General features: G+C 47.7%; 1 protein-coding gene across 1 annotated transcript in view; it reads left to right on the top strand.

Annotated features, from left to right (window-relative positions):
- Positions 1–24264, top strand: part of TAF15 (TATA-box binding protein associated factor 15) — a 94374-nt gene that overhangs the window by 53540 nt on the left and 16570 nt on the right. The window contains exons 8-14 of the mRNA XM_073573787.1: positions 12256–12290; positions 16706–16738; positions 16821–16927; positions 22852–22981; positions 23100–23207; positions 23442–23535; positions 23618–23697. Of these exons, the coding sequence (XP_073429888.1) occupies positions 12256–12290; positions 16706–16738; positions 16821–16927; positions 22852–22981; positions 23100–23207; positions 23442–23535; positions 23618–23697 (587 nt within the window). The remainder of the gene's footprint in view (positions 1–12255; positions 12291–16705; positions 16739–16820; positions 16928–22851; positions 22982–23099; positions 23208–23441; positions 23536–23617; positions 23698–24264) is intronic.

Raw genomic sequence — 24264 nt, 5'->3', positions numbered from 1 at the left:
ATTCTGCGAGCTATAACTTTATTTTTTCGCTGATGATGCTGTGTGGCAGCTCGTTTTTTGCGGGACAAGATGACGTTTTCAGCGGTACCATGGATATTTATATGCGTCTTTTTGATCGCGCGTTATTACACTTTTTGTTTGGCGGTATGATAATAAATCATTATTTTTTGCTTCGTTTTTTACTTTTAAGGGGTTCGCTAAAGGGGTTAACTAATGGGACAGTTTTATAGGGCGGGTCGTTACGGACGCGGCGATACCTAATATGTGTACTTTTATTGTTTTTTTTTGTTTTTTTTTTATTTCCAAAAAATGGATTTATTGGGGGAATATTTTTTTTTTTTTCTAACTTATTTGGCCATTTTTTTTTTATTTATTTTTTTTTATTTTTTATTTATTTTAACACTTTTTTTTTTATTTATTTTTTTTTTTACTTTATTAAATAGTCCCAGGTGGGACATCACTGTCCTGTGACAGATCGCTGATCTGTCACATCACAGATCACTGTGACAGATCAGCGATCTGACACAGGCACTGCAGAAGGCTTCCTCATGCCTGCGCTTTGCAGGCACTGAGGAAGCCAGCTTCCTGCAGGCCACCGAAGGCCCCCGTCGCCATCTTGGATTCGGGGGCCTGGAGGAAAGGAGCCCCCCGCAGCAGCGCTGCACATTGCGCTGCCGTGGGGGGCTCAGGGAAGCACGGAGGGAGCCCCCTCCCTGCCGATGCTTCCCTTTAACCCCCGGTACACCGCGATCATGTTTGATCGCGGTGTGCAAGGGGTTAACGTGTCGGGGGCGGTCCGTGACCGCCCCTGACACATTGTGCCGGGTGTCAGCTGTGATAATCAGCTGACACCTGGCCGCGATCAGCGGCGCTCACCATGTGGGCGCCGCTGATCGCGCCGACGTACTATCCCGTCCATGGGCATAGGGGCCCAGGTCCCATGGACGGGATAGTACGTCGGATGGCAGAAAGGGGTTAAAGTATAGGACAGCCTGAAGTGCTGTGGCTGGTACTAAACTAGGCAGAGTCCAGCTTGTCACTCTTAGGGTGTGTGCACACGCTGCGGAATTTCCCGCGTTGATTTGTGTAAATTTGCAGGTAAAACCTATCTGCAGATTTTCTGCTGTTTAGCCTGCGGGTTTACCCTGCGGTTTGACACCTGCCATGGAGTAGGTGCCAAACCGCAGCGGAATCCGCACAAAGAATTGACATGCTGCGGATTTGAAACCGCAGCAAATCCGCGCAGAAAATTCTGCACCGTGTGCACTGCGGATTTCATTTTCCATTGATTATAATGGTACTGTACACCGCAGCACCAAATCCGCTGCGGTTCCGCAGCAGAATCCGCAACGTGTGCACACACCCTTAGCTGCTGCTTTCAGTGCAGGAGCGACTAATGTAGTATACTATGATGCCTGCTACCATGATGAAGACTATTGCTGGGAATGAGCAGGACACGGCCTAGCATGTGCAGTCTGTACTGTATGTTAGCAGAAAAAACTTCCTAAACTGGTTAAACAAAACAATTACTTTGCAAAGTCCTACTATTTGTTTTGAAAGTGGAGGTACGCTTTAAGGGGAGATATTTTATATATGTAATCTTGTTTGGCACATATAACAAAGTTGATATTCAATGAATTCCCTCTGTTTGCCTGAACAAATCTTCTACAATTTGTGTCTATTATGCCAATCTGCAAAATTTTGCTTTCATTTCATTGGATTTTGTGCAATGCTTCTGTGAGCATTCACCAAGTTTACCCCCACAATATTAGTTAATGGTGGTGGTTCAATCCAAAGGTTTTTCATGTGGAGTATATTGCAACTACCATGTCCAGAGTATCTAACAGCATCATACATCCTTTTGATGTGGTTTGGTTGGGTGTTCAGAATTAAGGTCGGGGCTTTAATAAAAATTCAGAAATTTCCTTTTTTTTTTTTAAATTTGGCTTTGTTGTGGGTTTGTCTGCAGTGGATAACATTTTCAAAGTACAGATCTAAGGGTTAAGTTTCTCCTTGTGGAGAGTGACATGCCAGGTCTGACAGCCAGTATGAGGACACTTTGTATGTTCTGCTGGGAAATTAAATATGCAAATTGACTCTTCAGAGAAAAAGAGGCCTTGAACTTTAGCGCCACCTATTGGAGGCAGCGATCCTACAAGTCACTATTGACCCTTTTAACGAACCTTGCAATATGACATGATAAAAGCCAAATTAGAATCTAAAGCACTGAGAATTTCTTAAAGATTATTATAGTGCACCAGGCCATATCTTCACCAATGCTCTTGAACTAATAAGTTTTCTCATTTTAATTGGCAAAAACATGTTCTCTGTGTTGGATGATAATTCGAATTGTTGGAAGTTAATCAGATATTATTGGAAATAATCAAATATTTTTGTAAGATAAATTTTAGTTTTACTCTTAATGATGGAATGATTTGTATGAAGGTTTACCTTTTTATACATCTCCTGACATGTTGGATGCTGTCACTGTTGTATAGATCTGTACCCCATGACGCGCCATTTTCTAACAGTCTATTGCACTTCAGTGCTATTCCCCATTTAGTTTGTGAACTATATTTTTATTTTGTAGTCTGTTCCAATGCAGTGCGCTTTCTGTTATCTACAATGAAACCTGAGTAATGTACATGCAGCCCCATGAGAAAATTATGACAAATGAACGGGCTTAGAGGTCTCTGGAGAGCAAAGAACAGACTGACATGTTAGATTTGAATAACTGCACTATATACAAGAAGATAACATAAATGGTAATGAAGACATTACATGGTTACGCCCCTTTCATTTAACATTAGCCCTGTTGTCAGACTCTGATACTGATCAGTGTCCTGCCCATAAATCACAGCTCTTGCCTATTAAGAAAACGTGGATTTCTCAGGAGTAAGATATCAGATCGTAAATATAAAGGTAACGTTTTATTTAAATTTCTATGAAGCATATGCCTACCTAGACTGCTTAGGAGGGTTGATGTTTCTGACTCCCTTTAACCCATAATTCTATAATTTTATAGTTATAGAGCAGTTAGGCTGGTTTCACACTAGCGTTCAGCAGAGCTGCGGAGGGCTGCGTAGTTCCTCCGTTAAGCCCCATTCACTGCCACACCACTTTCTTCAGCTCCGTCTACGTCGGCATGCGTCCTGCGTACCTATTTTTAACATTGGGTACGCAGGCCATGTGAATGTATGCGGATGCCTGTGCATGCATCGTTTTGACACTGCGCCGACCGCAACAAAATGCAACATGTTGCGTTCGCCACGGCGTCAAAACGACGCATGTGTAAGCATCCGCATACATTCGCATGGACTGCGTACCCAATGTTAAAGATAGATACGCAGGACACATGCCGATGTAGGCGGAACTGAAGGAAGCGGTGGGGCTTAACAGAGGAGCTATGCAACCCTCCGCATCTCTGCTGAATGCTAGTGTGAAACTAGCCTTGCTCACCTCCATCTCAGCTCCTGAAAAAAGTGCTCTTATTAGTCCTATAGTATCACAATCCCCCATACACTCAGCATTTGCAGTTTCCAGTTTACTATGCTCAATGTTTACTATGGCTTCCCTGAGCTATGTGATTGTTCAAAGGCACAGTTATCTATATGTAAATACAGTGATAGAAGTGTAGACCTAAAGGAGTGCCTACCCCCCAAGTAACAAGGAGGCATAGAGACTGCATATCTGAGTTGCTCAAAAGACAACTTGAAAATAATCCCTTAAGGCCCCGTCACACACAGCGAGATCTCTGATTTTGTGACGTCACAACGATCTCGCCAGTGAAATCGCTGTGTGTGACACACATCAGCGACCGGGCCCCCTGCCGGGTATCGCTGATCGTGCAGGATTGTCCTGGGCCATTTTTTGATCGCTGCTCTCCCGCTGGCCAGCGTGCATCGCTGCGTGTGGCAGCGGGAGCCAACGATCAGCGACGCTCCCAGCGCTCTAAGCAGGTGCTGGGAGCTGGTATCTAAGGTAAATATCGCGTTACTAAGCGGTGCACGTCACTTAGTTACCCGATGTGTCCTTAGAAACCTGTGTGCTCGCAGCTCCCGGCGCAAGCACGCAGGTTTCTAAGGTACACATCGGGTAACTAAGTGACGTGCGCCGCTTAGTAACTCGATATTTACCTTAGATACCAGTGTCCTCACTTGTGCTGATCGCTGGTGAAGCTGCCTGTTTGGCAGCTCACCAGCGATCATGTAGCGATGCACCAGTGATCCTGACAAGGTCGTATCGTTGTCGGGATTGCAGGTGCATCTTTAAGTGTAATGGTACCCTTAGTCTCCACATTTAACTGTTGTAGTCTTACCTGGCAACTGATTCAGTTTGAGTATCCTGTCTTGTTGCTGCTCTTTGGGTTCTGACTTTTCAAATGCAGGATTCTTACCGTTCTCTTTGGAAAAGTACTGCCACACTACCAGATTTTATTGGATTAGGAATTAAAAATTGCTCCTTGATTTATGTAGATTCTCTGGGGTCTTTAAACCCCGGAGGTATTTTCCTTTTTGCGTTTTCGTTTTCTTTATCGCCACATTGGGGGACACAGATTACCATGGGGTGTATGCTGCTGCTGCTAGGAGGCTGACACTATGCAAAACCAGAAAATTAGCTCCTCCCCGGCAGTATACACCCACCGACAGGCACCAAGTACCTCAGTTTGTGCTTAGTGTCTGTAGGAGGCGGACCTGGATCTCCCCAGATACGCATTTAATGATTTTCTTTTTTCCTTTTTGGGTTTAGTTGTGTGTATTAATTTTTTCCTTTTTTTTTTTTTTTTCAGGATTCAGCATCGGGAAACAGGGTGTAAGTTCACCCTGATTTCCCATATCAGGCGGCTGAGCGAGCAATGTGGTGTTGCCCACATCGCACCTCTCAGTACCGCAGGCAGGACCTTTTCCCTATCACCCTCAGGTGCTATGGGCTGATGACAGGTGGCCGGTCCTATCCGATTCCCCCTCACCCCTCTCCCTGGACAGGGCTGAGAGGAAGACGGTGGACACCAGCGGTGACTTTTCCCCTTCGAGCAAGAGGTTCGAGCCGTCTTCTGCACCATGCGGACATGGTGCGGGTACAGAGGATCTTCTCTCCCAGCGGCCTGCTCTTTATTCGTGGGCCCCTGCGGTCATCCTCTTCAGGGACGTCAGGTAAGCTGTCTGAATGTCCCCTCCAGCCCCGCATTCAGAAATGGAACAAAGCTGACCCATCCAGCCCTGCAGCGTCCCACAGGCGCCTCTGATCCCCTGTTTGAATCTCCCGCCCTGCAGTCATTCCACATGGAAGTTATTGGGGTCGGCGCTTCTGGTAGCCTCTACACCGCCCCTGTTTGAAATTCCCGCCCTCTTTCTTCAGGCGCACGCCTCTCTCCCCATCGCTCACCACCGGGGGGTTCAGCAGTGGGTTCCGCAGGCAGCCGTTTACCCGGTATCTTAATTATCCCGGCGGCTTTGCGGGCTCCGGGTGCGCCGTCGGACATGTGACTTGGGTGGAAACCACTATGTTCGCTTTCACTATGAAAACTCCCTCCTCCCCGCTCTGCGCGCGCTCTCTTCGCTCCTGCCTTAGCCCATCACAGGGCTACTTTCTCTTCGGCGCATCAGTCTCCCTCCATAACCGCGCCTCCCGCAGTCTTCATCCAATCACGCGGCTCGGCCGTTTAGCCCCGTCCACCGCTATCGTTCTGTCTTTTCTGGGATCTCGTTCCTTCCCTCCAACGGATCTCTGCTTGGGGACACAGCGGCGTCCTGCTGCGCATCTGAACCTCGGTAGGCTTTGTTCTGCTATTGTCCTGAGGACACAATTAGCTCCCCACGGCAGTTCCCTCTCGGATTCGTGCGGACATACTGCCGCAGAGTGCACTTATGCCCAACCCTACAAGTGCTCTCTGTTCTAGACCCACCGCTATTCACTACGCCTGCGCGCGCTGTAAAAAGGAGTGGGCGTCAGGTAAGTCTCCCTTCTGTCCGTCCTGCAGCCCTTCCACTATGTCTGCCCCTCAGGAGCGCACAGAGTTTCGAATTGAGAGCACTCCACCTCCCCCCAGAGTGGGCCGTTGCAATGTCTCAGTTGGTCTCTGACCTGACTAGTGTCTCAGTCCCTGGTCCAGGTCTTAGAACGTTTACCTCAGCTATCTACAGCCACCTGTGCGCCGACCGCCTCTCACGGTGAGTCGCCTGCACCTGACCGCGACCTTCAGACGGACAGACCGGTAGGAGTTCTGGGAAGCGGGCTCTGTCTGGCTCTTCTTCCAGCTCGCAAGGTCCTTCCGCTTCACCCAGGCTACGTTCCTCGTCTCCTTCATCAGGAGACGCCCTTAGGTCAGACGATTCCCAATCGGGATCTGACTCAGACGCAGATAACATGTCTAAAACATGGGACATGGTTGATAGTCTCATATCGGCTATTTTCCAAACCCTCAAAATGAAGGAGGATAAGGCACCCCTTCAGGAATGCTCTGTTCCCTTTAAGCGAGCGAAACCTGCCTCTCGAACCTTTCCCAATCACAAGGAGTTCGATATTTCCTTTTCCAAACACTGGGAACACCCTGAGAAACGTTTCTCAGGCCGCAAGTACTTAGCTGTGCTATATCCCTTCGATGCGGATCTACTCACAAAATGGACCAAAGCTCCCAAGGTGGATCCACCAGTTTCCCGTCCTTCCTCTAAGACTGTTCTATCCCTTCCGGACGGGGCATTGCTTAAAGATCCAACAGACAGGCAAATAGAATCGCTGGCTAAGTCAATTTTTGAGGCATCCGGCGCCTCCCTCTGTCCTATCTTCGCCTCCGCCTGTGTGGCGAAAGTCATTTCAGCTTGGGCAAAAATTCTTCACAAGGCCATCTTGGCAGCAGCCCTTCAGGACGAGCTGGCAGATATAGCAGATCAAATTAATCATGCGGGTAAATACCTTTTGACCGCCTCCTTGGACGCGGCCAAGTGCGTAGCAAGAGCTAACAGCAACATAGTAGCCATACGCCGTATCCTTTGGTTGAAGTCATGGAGTGCGGACACCACTTCTAAGAAGTCGCTCACCAACCTGGCATTTCACGGTTCTAGGCTCTTTGGCGCCAAGCTTGATCAGATAATTTCAGATGCCACTGGTGGTAAAAGTACCTCCCTTCCCCAGTCTGTCTAGAAGGTTTTTCAACAGAAAAGCTGCTTGGCCTTTTAGGTCCTCTCGCCCCTTCTCTTCCACAGAAGGATCATCCAAGCAGGACCGGCCCTCCGCTTCCAGAGAGCGGAGAAAACCATCGTATAAACCCGCTCCCCGCTGGAAATCAAGAGGCCAACCTTCCAGGTCTTCAGGCTCCCGGTCCGGTAGATTTTCCTCCAAGTGATGGGTCACCCCCACCTGGAAATTCTTCCAGGGTGGGAGGCAGACTTTCCTCTTTCATGGAAGCATGGCTGTCCGTTGTCGACGACGCTTGGGACAGGGAAATCATCATATCCGAATATAAGATCGAATTTTCTTCCCCAAACAGACGCTTCTTTCTGTCTCGTCCCCCAAGACAGCGGTCCCAGATTCCAGGGTTCCTTCAGGCCGTCTCCTCCCTTCTTTCCGCCGTAGTCATCATTCAAACGAACGGTTTTCAGGGTTTTACTCGAATCTCTTCGCAGTCCCGAAAAAAGACGGCTCCCTTTGTCCAATCTTGGACCTAAAGTTGCTCAATCGCCACGTGAGGATCCTCTACTTCAAGATGGAGTCCCTGCGCTCAGTGATAGCCTCAATGGAACCCGGAGAGTTCCTCTCCTCTGTGGACATACAGGATGCCTATCTTCACATCCCTGTTTGTTTGCAACATCAGAGATATCTCCGCTTTGCGATTCAGGAAAATCACTATCAATTCACGGCCCTTCCCTTCGGCCTAGTTACCGCTCCCCTTGTCTTTACGAAGGTGATGGCAACAGTCATGGCCATCCTTCGCTCCAGGGGGATTCTCATCATCCCTTATCTGGACGATCTCTTGATCAAGGGCTCGTCCCGTCAAGACTGCCTTCAAAGTCTTCAGATAACCCTGGATACTCTCGACCGCCTCGGATGGATAGTCAACAGAGAAGTCTGACCTTTTTGGGCATGGAATTTGACACGAATCTAGCCCGGGTGTTTCTACCGAGGGACAAATTTTCAGCCCTTTGCAAGGGAATCCGATCCCTAAAATGCTTAAGGCCCATTCCCCTTCGGTCCTGCATGAGGGTCCTGGGGAAAATGATAGCCTCCATGCAAGCAGTGCCTTTTGCACAATTTCACACTTGCCCTCTCCAGCTGTCCCTCCTTTCAGCCTGGGACAAGACCTCTGTTTCTCTAGATCGCCCCATTCTCCTGCCTCTCAGAGTAAGGCAATCTGACTTGGTGGACATTAACAGCGTCAGTTCTCCAGGGACGGTCCTTTCTTCCACCTCAGTGGCAAGTCATCACCACCGATGCCAGTCTCCTAGGATGGGGGCTGGTTTTCCATTGGAAAACTGCCCAAGGCCGCTGGAACGCCCAGGAGACTCTTCTTCCCATCAACCTTCTGGAAATCAGAGCCATCTTCCTTGCCCTCCTTCGCTGACAGCCTCTCCTCGTAGGCAAACCAGTCCGCATTCAATCGGACAACGCCACGGCCGTGGCGCGCACAAACCACCAGGGCGGTACTCACAGCAGACAGGTAATGACAGAAGTGGCAAAGATACTGCGTTGGGCAGAGCGTCACGTTCCGGCGATCTCCACCGTTCATATTCTGGGGGTGGAAAATTGGGCAGCTGACTTCCTGAGTAGCCAGGGCCTAGCGTCAGGCGAATGGTCCCTTCACCCCACAGTCTTCAATCAGATATGCCAGCGTTGGGGCACCCCGGACGTCGATCTCATGGCATCTCGGATGAACCACAAGGTTCCTCACTTCGTAGCCAGGTCCAGGGACCCTCTAGCCGTCGGTTGCGACGCTCTTGTAATTCCGTGGTCCCAGTTTCAACTTCTTTACCTGTTTCCTCTCCTTGCCCTGATCCCAAGGGTGGTCAAGAAAATAAAATCAGAAGGAATCCCAGTAATTCTGGTGGCTCCAGACTGGCCTAGGCGACCTTGGTACGCGGACGTCCCCCGGATGCTTCCAGACCGTCCAGATCTTCTCTCTCAAGGCCCCCTTTACCACCAGAATTCTCAGTCTCTGAGTTTAACGGCATGGCTGTTGAGGCCACGATTTTGAGAGAATCGGGTTTTTCCAACCAGGTCATCCAGACCATGATCAGAGCTAGGAAACCAGCCTCCTCCTGCATTTACCATAGGTACGAGAAGGCTTTTTTCCTTTGGTGCGACGATAACAATGTTTTCCCATTGTCTTTCTCCATTCCATCCATTCTTGGCTTCCTCCAGTCCGGCTTAGATGCGGGCCTGTCCCTCAGTACCCTCAAGGGCCAGGTATCGGCTATGTCGATTCTTTTCCAGAGGGATCAGGCCCCCTTGTCGCAAGTTAAGGCCTTTCTCCAGGGAGTCGCCCACGTGGTGCCTCCTCATCATTCTCCGATAGATCCGTGGAACCTCAATCTCGTTCTTGGTGCTCTTCAAAAGGCGCCGTTCGAGCCTATCCAGACATCCCTCTGTCCCTTCTCTCATGGAAGGTAACCTTTCTTATCGCCATCACATCCATTAGGAGAGTTTCTGAGCTGGTGGCGTTATCCTGTCTTTCCCTGTACTTAATCCTCCATCAGGATAAGGTCGTTCTCAGGCCAGTTCCCTCCTTCCTTCCAAAGGTGGTATCCCCTTTCCACATTAATGAGGATATCGTCCTTCCCTCTTTTTGCCCTGTGCCTACCCACCATCTGGAAAAGTCGCTCCACAAACTGGATGTAGTGAGAGCCTTGCAGGTCTGCCTTGCCAGGACCGCTTCGTTTCGTCAATCCGATTCCCTGCTTGTCATCTCTGAAGGTTGCCGAAAAGGGCTTCCAGCATCTAAATCCACAATCGCTCGCTGGATTCGTTCTACCATTCTGGAAGCTTATCGCCTTCAGGAGAAACGGCCCCTCAGGGAGTGAGAGCCCACTCCACCTGGGCTGTAGGGGCCTCTTGCGCTGTTCGACACCCGGTTTCGGCTTTACAACTTTGCAGGGCCGCGACCTTTGCACACGTTTGTGAGGTTCTACAGGGTTCATACCCAGGCCTCGTCTGATGCAGATTTTGGTAGGAAGGTGCTGCAGGCGGCGGTAGCACGTCGACCAATCTAAGCCCTTCCTTCTCGTTCCTCGGGACTGCTTTGGAACGTCTCATGGTAATCTGTGTCTCCCAATGAGGCGATAGAGGGGTTTTTGGGTTCTTACCGTAAAATCTTTCTTGGAGCCTTCATTGGGGGACACAGCACCCTCCCTGTTTAAGTTGTATTGTGTTGGGTCTTCGAGTCCCTTGTTGGGTTGGTACATATTTTGAGTTTTTGGTTGCTTCTCCTACTGCTTTCTCACCAACTGAGGTACTTGGTGCCTGTCGGTGGGTGTATAATTTCCTTGTTTTGCATAGTGTCAGCCTCCTAGCAGCAGCAGCATACACCCCATGGTAATCTGTGTCCCCCAATGAAGGTTCCAAGAAAGATTTTACGGTAAGAACCCAAAAATCCCTCTTGTTGCTCCCCTTCCCAGGACCATAACTTTTTTTTTAAATTTTCGGTCAATATGGCCGTGAGGGCTTGTTTTTTGCGGGAGGAGTTGTACTTTTGAACGACTCCATTGGTTTTAACATATCGTGTCCTGGAAATCAGGAAAAAATTCCAAGTGCAGTGAAATTGCAAAAAAAACAAGTGCAATCCTATAGTTGTTTTTTATTTTAAGACTGACCTGACATGATTCTCTAGGTCATTACAAGTTCATAGACACCAAACATGTCTAGGATGTTCTTTATCTAGGTGGTGAAAAAAATTGCGTCATTTTCCTATACCCATAACGTCTCCATTTTTCGTGATCTTGGGTTGGGTGAGGGTTTTTTTTTTTGCGTGCCGAGCTGGAATTTTTATTACCATTTTGGTTCGGATAAGATTTTTTTTTGGTTGCCCGTTATTGCATTTTAATGCACGTAATTCTGTTTTGACTTTTTTTCTCGTTATGCCGTTTAGTGATTTGTGTAAATTCTTAATATTGCTAGATCGGGCGATTCTGAACGCAGCGATACTAAATATATGGATGTTTTTTTTTTATTTTTTATTTTTATATCTCTAATGGGACGAAAGGGGGGTGATTTGGAAAAAAAAAAATAGGGCTTCTTTAATATAAAATCTGACACATACCCGCTAACAGCTGGAGGGCGTTCCTACATCTTTGTGTATGTACATTGTTGTGAGATTTGCTTGGACACACATCAACGAACTGCTGAAATCGGTTTTAACTTTAAATGCGGAGTATGATCACTGTGGATCTCTTAATGTCAAAAGAATTTCTTTGAAATAATTGGGAGAAGGATTGGTGTGTTTGCCGCTTATCCTCCTGCTAAAGATGTCTGGCAGTGGTGTTTTCCCCATCGTCCTGACTAATAATGTGTTTAAAATAACAATTCCCACTGATCCTTGAGCGCTTGTCATTTCCATCATATACTTGACCTTTTCAGCTGTCACATGACACATGCATGCAAACATGACTGCCGAGGCCAGTGATTGCCTGCACATGTCTCATCCTGGCTACATTAGCAGCCCGAGGATTGAATAAGTAATTATTTTGTCACATTTCCAGGTGTTAATTTAAAAAAAAAAAATCAAACCCCCTTGTTATGCGCAAAGTTCTGACAAGCCAAATAACCAAATTTTAATAACATGATCACATGTGCGCAAACCCTTTAAAATAGTGAGTGAAGATCACTACCACTTTCAAGTTTTCCTGCAACATTAAGTTTACGTCCCCACAAGATTGTGTATTTTGCGGATTTTCTGCTGCGAATTTGCATGTGAAAATCCACAGCTTAAATTGTTCTGTGATGCAGAATTAAATTTCACAACAATGTCAAACTATACTCCAGATGTTGCTGCAGATTTCACCATGTGCACTGTAAAATGTATGGTAAATGTGCCCCATTAGAGCAACATCCATTGGGTACGTAACCTTCACAGGTGATTGTTCAGAATTCATTAATCCTGGAGAACGTCTTTAAAGAATGGTAAAGTCTTTGTTTTTCCATAACCGTGTATATGGTGTTTTAAATGGGAAGCTACACTGGTATAGACAGCAGCTTGGGGTTTGAGTTCAACAGCCCTTTGTGGTGAAGGGGGGCAAAAAAATCATGTCTCCACTTTTTCCTCCGCAGCGGTGGCGACCGAGGTGGCTTCAAAAATTTTGGTGGTAAGTGCCAAGAAAATAGATCCTTTCGGTGGAATTCCTGTTGCACTGAACAGGACTCCTCAGCTTGTTTCAGGCCAGTAATAAATGCTGTCTTATATGTGTGCAAAGATACATTCAAAAGGCAAGTGTGCGGACTGCTTCTATGGTAAGGACTAGGGAGAAACACTTCCAAAACTCAGATAAACGACTCATAGCAAGTTTTCCACTGCTGTTAATCTGCTGCTACTTAAAGTCCCTGCCGGATGATTTGTTCATTATATTGTTGTGGCAAGTTTCCACTGAACTTAAAAGGATAGAAAAAAATATCCTACTTTCTATACAAGAAGGATACTGTGGTGGTTTGCTTCTGTGTGTCTAACCCATTAAAATCACAGACCAGATTCTTCCTAATTTGAGCTTTTTGCCACATAAATTTAAAAAAAAAAACCTGTGAGGAAAACCAAGCCATGTAACTTTTGTTATATCTTTTGAGTTGCTATAAAACGTAGCATCTAACTTAAAAACTTTCTGAAACTCTTGTTCAATAAGCAGTATTAGTGTACATACACATTAAGGGGCACATGCAGCGGATTTTCCACTTGTCCACAGATGAAAAATTCACAGCAAAATATAGCAGCAGTGCTGATTTGGTTGTGGAATTTCTTAATCTCAATCTAAAGAATTTCTTCATTGCAAATTGACCATTTTATGACTTTGAAATGGTACCATATGTCAATTCATACTGCAGATTATTTTTATAGCACCATTGATTCCATGGTGCTGTACATGAGGGGCTCTACATAAAAAGTACACATATAAATACCAATGACCCAGGTACAGAGAGAAGGGTCTGCCCTTGTGGGCTTACAGTCTACAGGATAATGGTGGAGATATGTTAGAGGGTACCTGCAGCTCCAGTGGTGGTGAGGAGTCTGAGCAGATTTTACCCTTTGCAATAGACATGGTGGAATGTGCAGCTTTCGGGGAACGAAATCTGCAGCAGAAATGTCTGGTGTGCATGTGCTCTCAATATGCGACTATTTATAATCATATTGCACTGTCCTTTCTAAAATATTATGCAATGTTGACTGGACCAGAGGTCATTCATTATTAAGGAGAATGTTCTCTTTCAGTACAAACTGATTGCAGTATATGTGGACTGAAAGTCAGTGTCCATGTGCTATAATGCATAGCTATGGCAGCCATTTAGTAAGCTGAATGTTCACTGCTTACTAGTAATCAGTTGTTGTATATCCAGCCAGAATCACACTGCTACGTCAGAGAACACCATGAAGTCGTTAATTCATATGTACACTTTTTTTGGATGCTTATGACTGTTCTCTGATTTCATAAATGTTCAGTCTTGCATTAAAAAAAGCAAAATATGAAAAAATGTACCGTATATACCCGTGTATAAGCCGAACCCCCCCACCCCCCACTTCCATTTTGAAGGAGAAAAAAAAAACAAAAACTGGGAAACCGTATTGACTCGAGTATAAGCCGAGGGTGGGAAATGCAACATGCTCCGTATTAATATATGCCCCCATATAATGCTGCACAAAGGTTAATGGTGGCCCATAACATGCTCCTTATTAATATATGCCCCATATAATAATGCTGCACAAAGGTTATTGGTGGCCAATAACATGCTCCATATTAATATATATGCCCCATATAATGCTGCACAAAGGTTATTGGTGGCCCATAACATGCTCCATATATGCCCCATATAATAATGCTGCTGCTGCGATTTAAAAAAAGGCATACTCACCTCTCCTTATGGCATCTTTATGGCATGGCTGTCTAACCCTCCCCCAGTGCTACTCACCCTCCTGGCGTCTGCATATCCGGCTCTGCTAAATCTCAGTCCTGGTGTCTGTATCTCCCTTCCTGTCTTCTTCCTGTGCAGTCACATGGTACCGCTCATTAGTCATTAATATGCGGCTCTACCCATATGAGAGTGGAGACACGTCCATATTCATGACTTTAATGAGCGGTACCATGTGACCGCACAGGAAGAAGACAGCAAGGGAGATACAGACGCCGGGATTGAGATGTAGCAGAGCTGGATATGTAGACGACAGGAGGGTGAGTATCGTGTCTCCTGCTCCCCCTCCATCGCTGGCTTTCAGGTGTATGAATCATGTATAAGCCAAGAGGGTCTTTTTCAGCCCAAAAAAGGGGCTGAAAAACTCGGCTTATACACAAGTATATACGGTAATTATTCTAGTAAGCTGCATGCATGCCATGGATGAGTTTTGTAGTGATTAGCGCTAGTGTGAGAGTTGGTAGGCAGAGGACCCCTACTGATTGATTGGAGAAGTTGACAGTACATCTTCTTATTCTGTCAGTTGTTAACGGAGTGACAGAGATAACCAAGTAAAGTTGTCTCTGGCAGTCCCATTGACAAGACTTCTGTTCTAGGAATGAGTAGGGGTCTCTGAGGTTGTCCCCCTTCATTGACATGGTAATTGCTACCTTTTCTGTGTGTAGTTAATATATTGTTCTAACCCAACTATTCATTTTAGTTTGGGAGTTGTGGGGGCTACAGGAAGACTACCAGTCTGTTTACACAGCCTGACCAGTGGCATGACACTACTGCAGATCAGTAAACATCTACCAATGGGCAGTCGTTTGAATGCGTGTTTTCACAAACTAATCAAAGTAAATGATGTGCATAAGCAATCTATACTAGGTTGCATGTGTACATTGGATGCCATTGGTCTTGGCAGTGTGAGTCCGGTTTACACAGGACAATGCACAGTCGAGAACGATGATCCTTTTATGCTGAATTTTCCTCGTCCATCAGGTGATTGGCAGCATGTTTACACTGCAATATAATTATCAAATTAGCGTTTTAATTGCACATTCACTCTTGCAGTGTTATTGCCCCTTAGGTTATCTATTAGGGCAGTGTTTTCCTACCAGGGTACCCCAGTGCACAACAGGAAGGACTGTCATTTTCACAGCAGAAATGCTTAACACAGTCATATCCTCTAAATCAGAATATAGTTTAGAAGAGGAATATAGAATGCTTGTTCCTATACCTAGCAATTTTATGGTAGAAAAGGACAAAGGAGTGAAAATATTGAGCCAGGGGTTCCCTCGCCTTTAACAGATTAAGAATTACAGGTATTGGGTAACTACGAATGCGTGAATGTTTAACCCCTTCGCGCTGGAGCCCATTTTCGTTTTTGCGTTTGTTTTTCGCTCCCCTTCTTTCCAGAGCCATAACTTTATTTTTCCGTCAATTATGGCCATGTGAGTGCTTGTTTTTAGCGAGACGGGTCGTACTTACATGGTTTTACCATATACTGTACACAGAAACGGGAAACAAATTCCAAGTGCAGTGAAATTGCAAAAAAAAGTGCAATCCCACAATTGTTTTATGGGGTTTTTTTTCACCTTGTTCACTAAATGCTAAAACTGACCTGCCATTATGATTCTCCAGGTCATACGCGTTCATAGACACCAAGCATTACTGGGTTCTTTTTTTAACTAAGTATTGAAAATAAATTCCAAAGTTTGTAAAAAAAAAAAAAATGTGCCATTTCCCATACCCATAGCGCCTCCATTTTTCGTGATCTCGGGTTGGGTGAGGGCTTATTTTTGCATGTTGAACTGACATTTTTAATGATACCATTTTGGTGCAGATATTATCTTTTGATTGCCCATTGTTGCATTTTAATGCGATGACCAAAAAAGTAATTCTGGCGTTTTGACTTTTTTTTCTCTCCACGTCGTTTACCAATCAGGTTAATCTTTTTTTTTTTTTTTTTTTCTTTTTTGAACGGATGATTCAGAACGTGGCGATACCAAATGTGAATGTTTTGATTTTTTTTATTTTTTTTTTTATTTTATTTTCAATGGGGTGAAAGGGATTTTACTGTAACTTTTTTTTAACTTTTGGCATGCTTCAATAGTCTCCATGGGAGACTAGAAGCTGCCATAACCCGATCAGCTCTGCAACATACTGGCGATGATCAAATTGCCTCTGTACTTGCTATGAGCGCCGGCCACCAGGCAGTGACAACCATAGACGTCTCCAGGAGACCTCTGGTTGTCGTGCCAACCCACCGGTGACCCGCGATCACGTGACGGGGGATCTCCAGTGGGCGGATTTCTGGCCCCATGGCCGGAAGCGCTCGTTAAATGCTGCTGTCAGATTGACAGCTGCATTTAACTGGTTAATAGCCACAGGTGAATCGCGATTCCACCCGCGACTGTTCCGGGCACATGTCAGCTATTCAAAATAGCGGATGTCCTGAGAAAGATGAGGGCTCACTACCGGAGCCCACATCAAAGGGAGAGAAGTGACATGCGCTGTATTAGTACGGCGCATGTAGTAAAGGAGTTAACACTGGAAATGTCTCAGAAATGTATCGCCTACTTGCTGCTGTAACATGTTTCAAATACCTTGTTTTGTACTTTTGCAGGCTCTAAAGATTATGGTAATAAGCCTGAGTCAGGTAAGACTATTTTATATACATAGAGAGGCTGGACATAATTTCCCACTAGACTGTTATTTATGTAGTTCTGTTTATGTTCTAGACAATCAGGACAATTCTGACAATAATACAATATTTGTGCAAGGACTTTCTGCTGATGCATCTCCAGATCAAGTGGCCGACTACTTCAAACAAATTGGTATCATAAAGGTAAGAGTGAGGGATTCTTATATTGATAACCTTTTTTCTCCTTTGTCTCATTGGGGGACACAGGTATTGTGGGTGTATGCTACTGCCACCTGGAGGCTTACACTAAGTGAACAAAAAAAGTTAGCGCCGCCACATACACCCTCGCCCCGATTGCAGACGGAAACCAGTTTTTTGCTTGGTGTCCGTTGGAGGTACACATGTCTGGAGGTCTCCAGACTATTTTTATTTTTTGACTATGAAGATGAGACAGGGGCGACGGATCCTATTGAAAGCGTCCGATCTCCCCAAACCATCAACGGGCGAGCACGCGTTGACTATCGTCTCCACGTATCCTTTCCCGCACCGTGGGACATATCTGGGACTTTTCCCCAGACTTCTATTTTTCTTTTTTATTTTATGAAGATAAGACAGGGACAACGCATCCTATTGAAAGGATCCGATTTCCCCAAACCAGCAACGGGCGAGCACGTGCGAGTGTCCCTCCACATATCCTCTCCCGCGACGTGGGACATAATGCCGGACTTAGCCCTGTCTACCCCAGGTATTGAAACCATGGCCTTGCACAGAGGCACAAGACTAGTTTGTGCGGCCCCCACTGCTCCACCAACGTGAGACCGGCGGTGCTGCATGGCGGCGGACGGTCCCTCTCCTCGCCCCTGCAGGGGGGACGGAGCTAGGGTGCCTGCACTGTCCAGAAAATTACCCCATCCCCTCTACCTGGTGCGCTGGCTCTGTAGCGGAGGTTATTGCAGTTATGGAGGACTGGGGAGGGAGAGCTCCATTGAGAGGCCGGCAGCGTTTTCCTCCCTCCCTCCTACCCCCCAGGCGGGAGCCGCCAGAGCGCATGGAGCGGCTCAGAGAAGGGCCGGCGGGACCGCCAACGTGCAGGCGGGCAGAGGTAAAAATTTAGCCCGTGGCTAGGCTGCGGGTGGAAGTCCCGCCCCCGGCGTGATGTCATTTCCGGTGCCGCCCCCCGTGGAGGGGCGGACGCGAACAAATTGAGCCCCCGGTCTCGTTACAGGGTAGTCCGCGACCGGAGAGGACGTCTCGGCCTACTCAGGGGAGAAAGGAGCGCAGGAGAGCACAGCGCAGAAGCAGCGGCAGGAGCACGTGGGGACACAGGATCAGGGTAAGGGCGACCTCGACCCTGGAGCCGCGCTACGTCCCTCAACCCGCTTATAGAAAGCAGTGGGGGTTATTGAGCCTGGCAGCAATATGACCGGAAAAGGGAAATCGCACACGTTCCTTTATGCCGCATGCATTTCCTGTGGGGCTAGTTTTCCACGAGCGCAGAGTAAAAAAGTATGTGAAGCCTGTGACTCCGAACGCTCCCAGGAGCCCTCCCCTGCTTCGGAGCCCAGGGGTCCGGATCCCCCGGAATGGGCTTTATCGCTTTCACGGTCTATGGCATCGCTAACTTAGGCGATCGAGACCCTTCAAGCCCCAGATAGGAGCAGAGGTGGCGGCTCGCCGATCTGGGAGGGATCATCCACCTCACTAGAGCCTCCGGCCTGCAGGGGCCGCACTCTCTCGAGGCAGGTGCATAGGAAAAGAACCCACAGTGCGTCGCCGGGCCCGTCCGGTGCTTCGGCATCCGTGAGTACGGCGTCTCGTTCACAATCACCATTATCCGGGAGCGAGCAGAGTGCAGATGAGGCCCTGGACCTGGATACTCCAGGGTGTCGGAAAAAGGTTGACAGTCTCATCGAAGCTGTCAATCAGACTTTGGGTAACGAAGATGACGTCCCCCTAGCCTCAGGTCACAAGGTGTCCTTTAAGAGGGCCAAGCGACCGCATAGGGTGTTTAACACTCACCCAGAGTTCGAGGACATAGTACAGCGTCACAGGGAACGACCGGACAGGTGTTTCTCGGGCCAGAAGATGCTGGAAGCAAGACATCTGTTTGCACCGGATTTCTGCAAGAAATGGGTGGAATCTCCAGTCGTGGATCCCCCAGTGTCACGCTTGGCCTCGAAAACTTTATTGTCGGTACCTAGTGTCTCTTCCATTAAAGACCCCACAGATCGGCTCATAGAAAGCTTGGCCCGCTCGGTATATGAAGCATCAGGATCGGCGCTCTCTCCCTCATTCGCAGCGACTTGGGTAGCTAAGGCCATGATGTCATGGTCTGAGTCATTAAATAAGCTCCTGCAGGATAGGGATCTGCCGGCGGAGGTGTCAGAGATGGCAAGTCAGATCGCGATGGCGGGTGACTACTTAATGCCTCCTTAGATGTGGTTAATTGCACGGCACTAGCGGCGGCAAATGCAATCGCCATCAGGAGGGCCCTATGGTTAAGAATGTGGTGGGCCGATGCGATTTCCAAAAAATCCTTGACTTAGCTGCCTATTCGGGGAAAAATTAGACCAACTCATCTCTGATGCTACGGGGGGGAAAAAGCCGTTTTCTCCCGCAGCAGAAAATCAAACCGCTGCTTCGCCAGGCGTGGTTTCTGGCGTTTCGCAACCCTGAGTGGATGACAGCGGCCAGTTACGCCGCTCCAGCTCGCTGCAACCAAGACAAGGATCGACAGGTCGCATATAGAGCCAACCTGCTGGGCAGGATGTGGGCTTGCCGGCCCAGGTCAAGGGGAGCCAGATCCCAAAAACCCTCAGCTACATGACTCGGGGCGCCCGTTACCCGAAAACGACAGGGTAGGCGGCTGTCTGCTCCGATTCTGCCACGTCTGGGGGCGGTAGCGCGCGACGCGTGGGTGACGGAATTAGTGTCGGACGGAACGGGACAGTCAGGCCGGTACTGGACCTAAAGCTCCTGAACAGGTTCATCAGAATCAAACATTTTCGGATGGAATCTCTCCGTTCAGTTATTTCGGCCATGGAGCAAGGAGAATTCTTGGCCTCGATCGACGTCCGGGACGTCTACCTGCACGTCCCTATTTTTCCTCCATCAGAGGTTCCTACGGTTTGCCATCGAGGGTCGGCATTTCCAATTTGTAGCACTACCCTTCGGGCTGGCCACTGCCCCCAGTGTTCACAAAGGTAATGGCAGTCGCCATGGCCATGCTACACTCTCGGGGTATAGTCGTCTTGCCATACTTGGACGACATCTTGGTGAAAGGCCCTTCATTTCGGGCATGCGAAGAAAATGTCAGCATTACGCTGGATACCCTATTCCCCCTGGGATGGTTGGTCAACAGGAAGAAGTCATCCCTTGTCCCAGCCCAGAGGATTTCTTTCTTAGGGATGATTTTCGACACCTTCCGAGGGTTGGTAATTCTCCCTCAAGACAAGGCTGTAGCGCTCCGGCAAGGAATCCGGAAGCTTCTGTAACCAGTCCCGCATACCATTCGGTTTGGGATGAGGGTGCTAGGGAAGATGGTGGTGGAAATTTCATCTTTGTCCCCTACACCACGCTAGCTTGACATCCTGGGACAAGAGCCCATTTACGCTTGATCATCGGTGCCTGTTGTCCTCTCAAGTCAGACAGTCACTACAGTGGTGGATGCTGGATGCCTCCCTTCTTCAGGGGAAACCCTTTCCCCCCAGATCAATGGCGGGTGGTCACAACCGATGCAAGCCTCCTCGGTTGGGGAGCGGTTTTCCGCCATCACACGACTCGGGGACAATGGTCGCAACAGGAGGCACTCCTCCCGATCAACTTGTTGGAGATACGAGCAGTGCGGTTGGCACTGCAACATTTCCAGCACCTTCTAGCAGGACTTCCTGTCCGGATTCAATCGGACAACGCCATGGCGGTGGCTTATGTAAATCATCAAGGGGGCACGCACAGCAAGGCACGTGCTTCGCTGGCCCGAGGAGAACCGCTCGGTAGTTTCAGCAGTCCACATACCAGGCGTGGAAAACTGGGCGGCGGACTTCCTCAGCCGGCAGGAGGTCGTGCCCGGGGAATGGGCCCTGCACCCCGTGGTCTTCCAGCACATTTGCCAGCGGTGGGGAACACCGGATGTGGATCTGATGGCCTCCAGGGTGAACACCAAGGTGCCCGTGTTTGTCGCTCGGTCCCGGGACCCGTGAGCGATCGCAGTGGAGATGCGTTGGTTCTACCATGGAACCAGTTTCGCCTTCCATACTTGTTTCCCCCGCTGCCGCTATTTCCGAGTGTCATCATCAAAATCAAAACAGAGGGGGTTCCAGCAATTCTGCTGGCCCCAGACTGACCCCGCCGGGTATGGTACGCGGATCTAGTGCAGCTCCTCGCAGACGTTCCATCTGGCGTCTGCCAGAGCGTCCAGACTTACTGTCTCAGGGGCCGATCTGCCACCCGAACTTAGGGGCCCTGTGTTTGACGGCATGGCCGTTGAATCTTGGATTCTGACCCAGGCGGGGTTTGGGCGTAAAGTGGTCGCGACAATGGTTAGCTCCCGGAAGTCTACCTCGGGAAGAATTTACCATCACATGTGGAAGGTCTTCTTTGGTTGGTGTTGAGATCGCGGGGTTGCTCCACTGGTTTTTTCTATTCCCAACATCTTGGCTTTTCTTCAGTCAGGCCTAGACTCAGGGTTGGCCCCGAGTTCCCTTAGGAGACAGATATCGGCCTTGTCTGTCCTCTTCCAGCGAAAAAATCGCTACTAATATGCAGGTGAGGATGTTCATCCAGGGGGTCTCCTCACATTTGGTACCACCCTATAGGGCGCCCCTAGATTCCTGGGACCTTAACAAGGTCTTGAGTGTCCTGCAGGAAGCTCCTTTTGAGCCATTACGGGAAATTTCGTTGTCGTACCTTTCCAGGAAGGTGGTATTCTTGGTAGCCATAACTTCCATTAGGCGAGTCTCGGAGTTGTCGGCCCTATCCTGTAGAGCACCGTTTCTCACCACCTACAAGGATAAGGCAGTTCTCAGGCCAGCTCCCCCCTTTCTGCCGAAGGTCGTGTCCTCTTTTCACATTGAGGACATTGTCCTGCCTTCATTTTGTCCAGCGCCAGTACATCAGGTGGAAAAAGCGCTTCACACATTAGACCTAGTGAGAGCACTCAGAAGGTACGTGTCGCGGACGGCACCCTTTCGCCAGATGGACATGCTGTTTGTGCTCCCCGAAGGGCGCAGGAAGGGACTCGCAGCCTCAAAGTCGACCATAGCTAGATGGATCCGTCTAACTATTCAAGAGGCTTACCGCATTAGAGGCACGCCGGTTCCAGCAGGGATCAGAGCGCACTGTACTCGGGCAGTGGGCGCCTCTTGGGCGCTTCGGCACCAGGCTTCGGCGGAGCAGGTATGCATGGCAGCAACCTGGTCCAGCCTGCACACATTTTCTAAACATTACAGTGTGCATACTCAGGCTTCGTCAGATGTGAGCCTGGGTAGAAGAATTCTCCAAGCAGCAGTGGCGCACCTTTAGACAGGAGGTGCATGTGGCTTGGATCGGTGAGTCAATCTCCCACCCAGGGACTGCTTTAGGACGTCCCACAGTACCTGTGTCCCCCAATGAGACGAAGGAGAAACATGGATTTTTGTGAGTACTCACCGTAAAATCCTTTTCTCCGAGACGCTCATTGGGGGACACAGCACCCACCCTATTAGCCAAGTTGGCTCTTGTTTATTTAATTTCCTTTATTGAGATTAGGGCGGCCCTTTTCCAGACATATTGTATTCTGCATTAAGGCTGATTTATTTTGTGTTCTACTGCTGTTGCACTAAACTGGTTTCCGCCCGCAATCGGGGCGAGGGTGTATGCGGCGGAGGAGGAGCTAACTTTTTTTTGTTCACTTGGTGTCGGCCTCCAGGTGGCAGTAGCATACACCCACAGTACCTGTGTACCCCAATGAGCGTCTCTGAGAAAAGGATTTTACGGTGAGTACTCACAAAAATCCATGTTTATAGAGGTTTTTTGTTAATAAAGCTTCATCCCTGTATATTCGAATGTTACAAAATCAATTTCTTCAAAACTGAGGATTAAAAGGTGAAGGTTGCACCAGTGTAAGAGAGCCTGAATTACTCTTTTTGCAGATTAATAAGAAGACTGGAAAGCCGATGATAAACCTTTATACTGACAAGGAAACAGGCAAGTCTAAAGGAGAAGCAACTGTTTCATTTGATGACCCTCCTTCAGCCAAAGCAGCCATTGACTGGTTTGATGGTAAGATACATTTTGCCTATTCTTGCCAGTATTTTCTCTCAGCAATTGTAGTATTTACGCTTGTATATGGATCTTGCAGCCTGTGAATTATCTAATGTTTACTACACTTTTCACACAGGAAAAGAATTTATGGGAAATTCGATCAAAGTCTCCTTTGCTACACGGCGTCCTGAATTTATGAGAGGAGGAGCTAGTGGTGGTGGTGGAGGAGGTCGAAGAGGTGGTGGTAAGTGTGTGAGTGTGTGGTATATAAACCTCAGACTTTCGAATCTACTTCTTGTTTTAAGCGGACTATGTATTATCTGTAGGAAGGCTCACAGGACTCCTGTACAGCAGCTCCATACTACTGACCAGGCCTATGGACCAAGGTCCTTCAGGCCGTTCGCTTATCTTTGTTGCACATTTGCAAGTAATGGTTTATTCCTTTACAGTATATAAATATAATTTTTTTTCTCCTTAGGTCATAGGGGTGGAGGTGGTTTTGGTGGAGGCCGTGGCTCTTTCAGAGGAGGCAGTGGTGCACCACAAGGTGGAGACTGGCTGTGCCCAAATCCGTAAGCCTTTAATATTAAAGAATAGATCAAACATTTATTTTTAAATTTGTTTGTTAAAAAGCAATGTTTTTGTGAATTACAGTTCTTGTGGAAACATGAACTTTGCCAGAAGAGATTCTTGTAACCAGTGCAGTGAGCCCAGACCAGAAGATTCTAGACAAGGTTAGTTCTTTTTTGCATAGAAAGTGTAAAATGTAAGTAAACACCGACACTTAATGACTGCAACATGAGCATAAAGTATCTCATTCTTTATGGCAAGCTTCACAAAATCGCTGCAAAAACTGTAGTGACTGACATTTGAAGGCACCCTGGCAGGAAATTAAACTTGGGCATTTTTATGCGTTTATGTTCAATACACTCAGATCAGCATTTGCAAGACATAAGTAAAGCTTTCCTTTTTTATATCAGGTAATTTTTTATTAAACATTTTCAAATACTGAAAAAACAGGTAATCACATACAGGATAGTTTCCAAATAGTGTATTACATAAACACAATAGAACCCCACAAAAATCCCACCCATCTTGCCCCCCACCCTCACCCGACAAAAAACTCTTCTTTCTCGATGCATTTGGTTTCTCACAGCCAGAGTTTTCCAGTTATATCCTCCTCAACGCTCTCATCCATGTTAATCTAGAAGGAGCCAACCTGGGTGTGTCCAACCAAGGCTGCCCATATATCCTCCCATTTCTTAATTGTTCTCTTTTGGTACACACATTTCTCCATATCT

The sequence above is a fragment of the Dendrobates tinctorius genome, unplaced genomic scaffold (assembly GCF_039654945.1).
Source record: "Dendrobates tinctorius isolate UK_male_01 unplaced genomic scaffold, ASM3965494v1 ptg000007l, whole genome shotgun sequence".
NCBI lineage: Eukaryota > Metazoa > Chordata > Amphibia > Anura > Dendrobatidae > Dendrobates > Dendrobates tinctorius.
Note: the sequence above shows the minus strand (reverse complement) of the source record. Positions and strands in the feature narration are given on the sequence as shown.